General features: G+C 35.6%; 1 protein-coding gene across 1 annotated transcript; it reads right to left on the bottom strand.

Annotated features, from left to right (window-relative positions):
- Positions 1–4,782: 4,782 nt before the first annotated feature.
- On the bottom strand, positions 4,783–7,689 carry LOC134262274 (activating signal cointegrator 1 complex subunit 2 homolog). Its single transcript, XM_062744648.1, has 3 exons — positions 7,122–7,689; positions 6,692–6,900; positions 4,783–4,878 (listed from the first exon to the last, which is right to left on the bottom strand). Exons 1-3 carry the CDS (start codon positions 7,687–7,689, stop codon positions 4,783–4,785), a joined length of 873 nt encoding a protein of 290 aa, XP_062600632.1.
- Positions 7,690–10,393: the final 2,704 nt, after the last annotated feature.

Here is a 10,393-nt window from a genome sequence, read left to right as displayed (position 1 = left end):
CTACTGAGTTTGCATGCGGGACGCATATCATCGGAGGCTTGGTAAGTGTAATATTCCCAAATTTTATATTGTGACCATTCGGACTCAGCTATAAAATTGCAGTGTAAACGTCCGTGTTAAAGGAATTTAAAAGCTAATATAAATCGCGTTGTAGAGCGTTCATTCAAGTGCGAGCTGTGAAACATAGAATATATTTGTGAAGTTTTTTTTTATTAAAATCATAACAGGTCACAAATATATCACAATATCAATTTTAACACAAAAAATCAGGTAAATCATGATAAATATTACTTCTAATCTGACCAGTTTTTCTAAGGACATCATCTTGAATATGAAGCATAGATTTCAGTCTATAGGAGATTTTTCTCTGAGAATATTTCATTTTATATTTATACATAGTAAAGCTAATAAATGATATCAAATTATTAAAAAGCAAAGTATTTCCACTAGTTTCACTATAAAATCCAAGTACAATAAATTTCCAAGTAATGTCATATTTCAGAAAGATACCTACTTTTTCCCTTATAGGCTTAACAATTTTACAATCAAGAGACATTTTACAAAAGAGACATTGTTATTCAAAATACCATGTAATAATTTATAATTAAATTCTGATATTCTCTTCTCATATACATTTAAGATCTTGTTTATATAAATATATTTCCATATACAAACACCCTGAATATTAAATGTGTTTGTCCATTTCTTTTTCAACAAAGGTTTTTCACATTTGTGAAGTTTTAAACAGTTTTATAAGCGAGGCTATAAAAAGTCAGCTTACAGATTTATTTGCTAAAGATTTTTTTCTTAAAATAAACTGAAAGAATGAAAATCATTAACAAAATGACAGCCAGACGGACCAAGAATATCCCATGAATCTTTCATAATGGAGGTATAAATTTTTTGATATATTATAAAGCAAACAACTAAGTCACTTTTCATTTAATGCTAAATAGAATTATTCGGTACTACGATGATACAATTGATAGGACAACATTTCCTGTAAAAGTATACTTTAAGAGGGTTGGAAAAGTTATTCAGCATAGTATAACCTTCCAATTCAAAAAGCACATTAAAATGATGCATATCTTAATTTAATTCTCACATGCATTCAATGTACGAAACATTTCCCACTGATTTATAAAATGAATTCATAATATTAAAAATTAAATCTGGCACTAATATCTACTTAGCATCATTATAATGTGCAGATTTATTTTTGACTTTATTGAGTTGAGAAGCTACACTATGTCGGTTCACTTGTTTCATTTTTTACAGCATTCAAATACTATAAATACAGGAAATGAATTGCTGTGTATCTCAATTACGTAGTAACGAATAATTTCTCAAGTAAATCACATGCAAGTAGTTATAATGCTGTATCAGATATACAATGTAAATAATGTCTTCAATAGTTTTATATCTTTTTTTTAAAAAGTTAACTTACTTATGCATTGATCGTCTTTTTGTTCATATTCTCCGCAACATCTCAGTCTTCCACTATGGATGAACAATAAATAACACTTAATGTAATTGCTTTTGCCAGAAAATAAAATTCGCATAATAATTGCAATATAAGCGAACTATTTGTTGTGCGACTTACTCAGTAGTCTTGCAAACCCCATATTGTCCCTCAGTGAGCCCAGTTATCACTGAGAAACACAACTGTAAGGCAAAGACGTAACAGAGAAATATCACCTTCATGGTGGTTCTAAACACATAGTGTTTGTATTGATTTCAATTCATAGCTCGCACGTGAACAATTCTAAACAGCCCTTTCCTTCCTGTACTGTATTTTTTAGAAAACAAGGAAATTTAGATTCATTGATGCTATAATAAAGTTCACATGTACAATCATTATTTTCCCTATTTTATTCATGTTAAGCATATATAACGTCTAAGTTGTTTATCTTGGACAGGCGCAATAAATGAAACAAAAATTCTTATGGGTTTTATATTTATTTGGCGCTATTGGGCACGGCTGAATTACACAAAATATTATTTCGGGCCTCCAAAGCAACGGGTAGGCCCAGCAACAACAACAACATTTCATTTCAACAACAACAACAACATTTCAGTACAACATCAACATACAACATATCAGGTGACCTTGACCCTGGGAGATGCAGAGGTCAAGGTCACATAATAAAAACTTGCAATGCAAGAATAATATTCACACATCCATGACTCTGGGAGGTGCAGAAGTCAAGGAAGCAAATAAACATAGTTTTGTTTACACTGTCACAATATTTACATGGTATTCAACTTTGACCCTGGGTGGTGCAGCGGTCCAATAATGAACAAATATTATATGATAGTTAAATTGATGTATGCCGCTCAGTTCACAAGTTCACAGACAATCTTCAAAATGACAGCCGTGCCGGATATGTAGGTACAGATGACCTCTTGCCTTGTATTTTCCACTGAAAAGAAATAACAGAAACACCAGCAGTATCTATTCAACAATGTATATTTGGGGGATTAAGGGGAGGGAGGGATTTTAAATCTCTATACTTAGTCATTTTCTAAAATTTGAATAACACCAACCTTGCAACTAGCGTGTAGCCGGCAAAGAGAGAGTTTGCCGCATGAGTGCTTTCTTTATATATAACTGAAGGTTAGATAACTCGTGCCAAAATAAGGAGAGGTAACTGCGCCAAAAAAATTGCGCTGCCAAGATAAAAGCATCTTATTCGCATATAGGCGAGATAGATGCCATATTATCTTGGACAGGCGCAATAAATGAAACAAAAATTCTTATGGGTTTTATATTTATTTGGCGCTATTGGGCACGGCTGAATTACACAAAATATTATTTCGGGCCTCCAAAGCAACGGGTAGGCCCAGCAACAACAACAACATTTCATTTCAACAACAACAACAACATTTCAGTACAACATCAACATACAACATATCAGGTGACCTTGACCCTGGGAGATGCAGAGGTCAAGGTCACATAATAAAAACTTGCAATGCAAGAATAATATTCACACATCCATGACTCTGGGAGGTGCAGAAGTCAAGGAAGCAAATAAACATAGTTTTGTTTACACTGTCACAATATTTACATGGTATTCAACTTTGACCCTGGGTGGTGCAGCGGTCCAATAATGAACAAATATTATATGATAGTTAAATTGATGTATGCCGCTCAGTTCGCCACAAGACCCCAGTCGTATATGCTTGAACAAAGCATCTACGAATGGGGGCGCCGCCACTTTAGTAGTGGGGGTCCTGAGCGGCCTGAAACAGCCGTGACCCTTCCTCTCCAGATATCAGTCATTACCGTGATGGATAGAACCTGTATCCAAGCCTAATAATTGCTTCGATACCCCCCTGGATTGTGTTTAGAAAAATTTCATTTCCTAACTTAGATAAATGAACCCCATCCCTTTCAAAAAATCGGGCATGATTTTTGATGTCAGGGTAGTGGATAACAGAACCCCCATTTTGACAAACCTTGTTAGAGAAAAATGCATTTAACCTTTTTCTAGTGTTCTCCATTGCCAGGTTATTTGACGAATAACGCCAACTAATGCGGGGCAGAATATGAGACCATATTAAGTGAACCAGAGGAAATTCCTCCTTAATAAATTCCAAGAATTTTATACCTAACATTCTTAATTTTCTTACTGATGTTTTCCCGATATCATTTCCACCACAGTGCACAAGGATGACGTTAGGGTTAGGACCAACTTTTTTCAGCAACCGCAATTTTGCTACAGCATTCTTAAATTCTATACCACTGTAACCTTGCCACCAAATTGAAATATTTATTCTTTGCAAATTTAAATCACACCTACCAGGCCTATTCTTAGCTTCTGCAAAAGCCCTTTTAATAATTGATGACCCAAACAACCATACGACTTGAGAATCTGAAATAACAACTCTGGGTTAATTAAAATCTTGGAATACGTATGTAGGTTTTATAGCAATCAGATTTCCATCTTCCTGAGGATTGAATAACTTGAGATGAAAACCCCTTTAAGGCCAATTCTGTACTTGCCCCAATCCGAAAGGAGTGGGATTTGTAGCCCCAAGACTCAAGGTTTAGGGCTGATATTGCTTTGGATAAAATCGAAGTAAATTGGTACTTAGACAGGGGAGCTCCGGAAAAATGACAAAATAATGGACCCCCCTGAGTAGGTCTATTTTCCAAAAACCTTTTGAGATTAGTGCAGGGGCAAGTTACATCCCCTGTGCCATATATCTGCAAAATTGTACCCCTACCATATTGGTCAGTCTTTGAAAATTTTATTTTGAGGAATAGTGTAGTGCTATTGTCGTCAAATTGGATGTCTGTATAAGCAACAACTTTATCTGAGGATTTGCCGGAGACTGCCAGTTCTCCAGCTCTAAGCAGGCCATAATATGCGATAGAAAATGCAGCTGAAAACAATGAAACCTCATATGAACTTGTACATACACTTGGTAGAATTTTAAGAATCTGCTCTAATATGGACTTTGTAATGGGCAACCTACTGTCACTACTGTGAGCTGTGCGTTTCAAACCCTGTAACAACTTTTTAACTATAAACTCTTCTGTTGGATCTTTATGACCTTGAAGTTTGCTATTGTAAGAAATAGAAGCCAAGTAGGAACGAACTGTAGAAAATGCAAGGCCTTTAAGTGACAAATGCGCAACAAATCTAACAATCAAATCGCAGGTGGGTGGCCAAGGGGCATTTAATCCTTGTTGTGAACAGCAGCTGAAATATGCTCTCATGCCTATTTGATAAGCTTTGCTAGTGTTTTCGGATAATGCTGCCCCTAACAACTTGTTTATTTCATGCTGGATATGAGGTTCTGGAATTCGATTGGTACAGGTTGTGGTGAGGTCTGTGCGTGTGGTGCAGCCTGCCGGAAATGGTGCCACTGCTGACGAGAAATTGAATCGGCAATAATGTTATCATTTGTACGAATGTGAACAGCACGAAAAAATATATTGTTTAACATGCAATCTAAAACAAATGGGCGAACTAATTTCATAACTCTACTGGATTTTGAGGACTGTTTATTCAAAACCGAAACCAATGCTGCATTATCAATATGAAACAGTACTTTCTTATTTGCAAGTTGACTACCCCATAAGCTAATGGCCAAAACTACTGGGATAAGCTCTAGTGTTGTCATGTCACGCAATATATCTGAAGTGACCCATTCATGTGGCCAAGGAAAATAGCACCATTGCCCTTGAAAGTATGCTCCACAACCCAGATGTGCAGAACAGCACTGTGTGTATACAGATCTAAAACTAAATTTGATGTCAAATTACTTTCTTAATGGAAATAAACTTGACCATTAAATTGCTCTAGGAAACTTAACCACATAAGCATATCTTGCTTCATTTCATTGTTTAGCTTAATATGATGATGAGGCTTAGACACACCATGGGTTGAATCGTACAATCTCCTGACAAATGCTCGGCCAGCAGAAATAGCTTTTGTAAAAAAGTTTAGCTTCCCTAACAATGACTGTAACTGACGCAAAACTATTTGTTTTTTGCTTAAGTATTCATGCAGTATGTACTTCAATTCAATACATTTTTCATGAGGTACTCTGATTAACATTTGCACTGTGTCAATTTCTAAACCTAAAAATACAAGACAGTGAGTGGGATAAACCGTTTTGTCATCGGCTAAGGGGACCCCCAGTTCAGTACAAACTCCTTGAAATGTTTTCATTAATTTAAGACACGACTCCCTATCCTCCCCTGCAAATATGAAATCATCTAAATAATGATCTAAAGTATCAAAACCACTCTTTTTTTCAGTAATCCAGTGCAAGAATGTTGCAAATTCTTCAAATACTTTGCACGAGAGAGAGCAGCCCATTGGAAGGCATTTATCAATGTAATATAGACCCTCAACTTTGAATCCTAAAAGGTCAAAATCCCCAGGGAAGATAGGTAGTAGCCTAAATGCTGATTTAATATCTACTTTTGCAATAAAAGCACCTTTACCAACCTTTGCCAACATTTGTACAACTGTATCAAAGGATGTATAATGAACTGTGGACTCACTAGGGTCTATATAGCAATTTACACTGTTATCCGCAGGATATGAAAGGTGTGTTATCAAACGCCACCCAGCGTTATCCCCCTTTGGTACCACTCCTACTGGCGACACTCTGAGATTACATATTGGTAGTTCTTTGTAGGGTCCCCCCACCCTGCCTAATTCAACTTCTTTGTTAATTTTTTCTTTTATTTCTGCTTTGTGTTCATAAGCTGAAATTAAATTGTTATTTTCTATATGTAACCATGGACCTGAGTAATAAAGTCTGAACCCCTTAGAAAAGCCACTTAACAATTTGTTTGCTACAGATTTGTTTGGGTAAAGATCAAGGTAACTCTTTAATATGGGAATTTTAATTGGTGTTTTTCCTAGGACCCAAATATCTCTGACCATTTCCCCTGTAATTTTGGAAGTGGGACTGAGATCTTTGGTAGGAGTTTGGTTGAGCCTGTTGTCTTGTATATGCATTTCTAAATTGTGATTGTGGTTGCATGGACTGGGTTCGAAAGGAGTTTGTGGAGTTTGATGAGCTACTGGTATTTACCTGGGCTCTTTGATAATTGCATTGTATGACTGAGTGCAAGCCGGCACAATGTGTACACGTGTGCAATGTACTGACACGGATATCGACTGCAGGACCCCCGAAAATTAAAATCGTAGCAACATTTGTTTACTTGCGTGCTTTGAGTCTGGGGAAATCCAAGCTGATAAGTAGGATTCATGTATAACAACCACAGCTCTGAATCAACTAATGCCCAAGAACTAGAGGGATCTATAGATTTCCGCAGACGGTACTGCGTGTCATATTGGTACCACCCTGTGGCCCCCCTTGAAGCCCCCAACCGAACTGTATGGATGTACTTTAGCATATCTATTGCTTTATCTGGATGGGCAGATATGTAAACAGATGCAAACATGAGCATGACATCAGTCCATTTTTCAATTGTATATATTTTACCACATTTTCCTTTGTTACAATTTCTCCTGTGGCACTTAGGGTTAGTTTTTTATCAGTACCCCCAGGTTTAGGTGGAAGCAGAGACTGTAATTCTACAAACTGACCTTCAATTATTTTTTGTTTTAATGATTGATTAATGTGCATACCTAGATTATGAACCGAATGCACTGGTACGGATTCCTGATCATTGCTTGTTTGGGCCTGGGGCTGTACTTGCTGTGTCGTGGGAGTCTGTTGTTGGGCTTGCTGAGGCTGAATGGGTTGATGCGATGGACCTGACAAGAAAGTCTGCTGTGGTTGGGCTTGGGGGATCGTGTAATGCAGTGACTGTGCAGGTATTGGAGCAGGTTGCGCAACTGGCTGCTGGTTGGCTTGATGATGTGTTGTGGCAGCCGGCAGTGGATGGGCCTCATGTTGGGTCTGCTGAGGTATTGGAGCAGGTTGCATTATTGACTGCTGGCTGACTTGATGTTGTGTTGTGGCCGCAGGCAGTGGTTGGGCCTCATGTTGTGTCTGCTGCAGAGGCTGCATGGGTCGACTAGATGGACCAGCTGGTATATACGTAGCTTCTGGATGGGTTTGCATGTTCGGGGTTGGGGTTGCTTGGGTTCGGTCCAACTGCCTTCTTGTGCGACCCCGATTCTCCATCGTTGTTTCAGCTGGATCAAATCGTTGTGGTGGTCTACCTTTAGTTGATCGCTTTGTGCGTGGCATGTTGAGTCCCAAAAGACAAAAATGAAAAGTTAATTTAAAACAAAATTTCTCCAATTATACAAAAAATTAAAAATTGACTTTGACATTTAATGATTTACAAAAAAAAAAAAAAGAAATTATTCCCCCCTTTTGCGAGTTCAATTCAGGGTCAATAAATTCAAGGCACTATTTTCCCTCTATAACCTTACCAACTCTATGGGCCAGTATCCTAGAAACAAAATCTGTATTAAATATGTTCATTATATTTTCCAATTTGCATGTTGACCCGTCCTGTGGCAATACAGGTACAAAAAAAGAAATATCAACAGCTTACTTACAAATGACAAAGTGGTAAAATTGAGCGTTACGCCGACAACGGGCGATAACTCTTAGGAAATCTGTAGACAGTGGTATCAACCTCCGATTAAGTCACGTTTTTAAATTTTAGTAAGGAACCAATAAACATCCTCCGCTGCATTGTTCTTATTTATTTGTTTATTAATCATAAGCTAAAGTTATAAATCATTATCAAATACATGTTCGATTACTCTAGGGACAAAGATGGCGGCGAGCACATGGTGATGCAAAAATATAAAATTGAAATGCGTCTGACCTGGTCTAAAACCTTTGTATTGTCAACGAATATATAAATAAGCAGTACAAATTCAACAAATAATTAAAAGCAATCAAGGCTTTAGCAAAAATCTATTTTAAATCTCTATACTTAGTCGTTTTCTAAAATTTGAATAACACCAACCTTGCAACTAGCGTGTAGCCGGCAAAGAGAGAGTTTGCCGCATGAGTGCTTTCTTTATATATAACTGAAGGTTAGATAACTCGTGCCAAAATAAGGAGAGGTAACTGCGCCAAAAAAATTGCGCTGCCAAGATAAAAGCATCTTATTCGCATATAGGCGAGATAGATGCCATATTAAACGAGTTCAAAATATTGGATAAGAGAATATAAGGGAGGATTGGGTTCATCATCAAGAATAGCTATTTTCAATTAAATTTGCATACAATGTATTCGAAGAGAATATAGTAAAGTGTTTATTTAAGAAATAACAATAATGTTTAAAAAGATCAGTGGCAGGGATGAGGTAATGGTAATGTGTAATAGCCATTGGCTGTAAATAATTACAAATTTCGATGTAATTGAAAGTAATGTGTAACTGACCGAATTTTCAATTACAAGTAATGGTATTTCATTAATTAATTAATTTCCAAAAAGGCGTGTAATTCACAAATTCTATTCATTCATTACACTGATTTTAGATAACCCCTCCCCCTTAATTTCATAAACATTATTTATGAAAGGTGAAGGGATCTTTTGGACCAAAAATTTTAATAGTAAAATTTCTTGAAAAGAACTTCCCTTTTTAAATAAATTGTTGTTAAATATAATACCCCTTTTCTTTAAAAAAAAAAACAAACTTTAAAATCATATTAATCTTTGTAAAGTTTACAAATTAAAAATCATATTTTGATTTTTTAATTAATAAATCAGTATGAACATAAAAAGTCTAATGGCTTCTACACAGTGTAATCCTTTTGTTTGCCATATCTTCAGCTTTTGTTAGTAATTAACAGATAATAATTTGTGTGCTGGGGTCATGTACTTAATCCTAAATAAACATTTTTCACACATTTGACTTTGTCTGTTGGTGCTTTTGTACACGCTCTTTGACTTTAAATTGTAGTTTGGCAAATAATTAGTCAAATACCCACACTCTGAGATAAACCTATGATGTTTAAATAAGGAAGTATTAAGGCAAAAAGCACCAATTGTACATTTAACATAAATTTATGGGAAAGCTTAAAAATGATTCCAATTTTTTAACATATGAATTAAGGTTAAACCATGAGTACACTTTCTAATAGTCAGTATGATCTACATGTATCTATTTTTCTCACAAATACCCCAGTGGAAAGAATCTTCAGCATGGCATGAAAACCGTCAAATCTAATATATATTAGGTTAAGAGACACAGTATTTTAAAAATGTATGAAAATTTTTATAATACTAATGTAAAAAGAAATGTTGTAAAATAATCTGTTATAAATGTAAAAGAATGTACATGACTATTTACTTTTATACTTGAATAAAATTTGTATTTTAATTAATTACATTTGCAAAGTAATTGTAATTTAATTAGTTGCATTTCAAAATCCATGCAATGGTAATGGTACTTTAAATTGAAGCTTTTTGGAAAGTAATTGTAATTTAATTAATTACATTCCTATGTGATTCACCCCATCCCTGATCAGTGGGGAATTGATTTGGATGGCCATGCCAGGGAACCAAATCTCAGTAACTTTGATTACATACCAACTAAGTTGTTTTTTTATCGAGAATCATATTTAATCAATAAAATGGATTCTTTGGTTGTTAGTACGGGAATGAATGTCGCAGCTGTTGCAGAAAAAATACATAACCCGTGTAAGCGCTTAGGGTTATGTAAATTTTTTCTGCAATAGCTGCGACATTCATTCCCGTACTAACAACCAAAGAAAGACATTTTATTGTTTATATTTATATCTGTTTAAATAATCATTCAAAGTAGGATTAACAAGATTAATTATTTATTTAATGATGCGAACGTCTTTGGTTTCATTGATTGAGTAGCTACTGATCAAGAAATCTGTACAGGTCAGGCACGTAGCATCGTTTTTGAAAGTGGGGGGGGGGGGCAACCTGAGAAAATTTTTTTACTTAAAAAATCTTG

The sequence above is a fragment of the Saccostrea cucullata genome, unplaced genomic scaffold, assembly GCF_032062105.1.
Source record: "Saccostrea cucullata isolate Sc308-1 unplaced genomic scaffold, CSIRO_AGI_Scuc_v1 ctg1506, whole genome shotgun sequence".
Taxonomy (NCBI): Eukaryota; Metazoa; Mollusca; class Bivalvia; order Ostreida; family Ostreidae; genus Saccostrea; species Saccostrea cuccullata.
This window is presented reverse-complemented; position numbering and strand designations above follow the sequence as displayed.

Coding starts and splice junctions, on each gene's coding strand:
- LOC134262274 (XM_062744648.1), bottom strand. CDS start 7,689: ATGCCACGCACAAAGCGATCAACTAAAGGTAGACCACCACAACGATTT. Junction 6,901..7,121: donor GCATTCGGTTCATAATCTAG/GTATGCACATTA, acceptor CTGCCCATCCAG/ATAAAGCAATAGATATGCTA. Junction 4,879..6,691: donor CCCAGACTCAAAGCACGCAA/GTAAACAAATGT, acceptor ATTTCTCGTCAG/CAGTGGCACCATTTCCGGCA.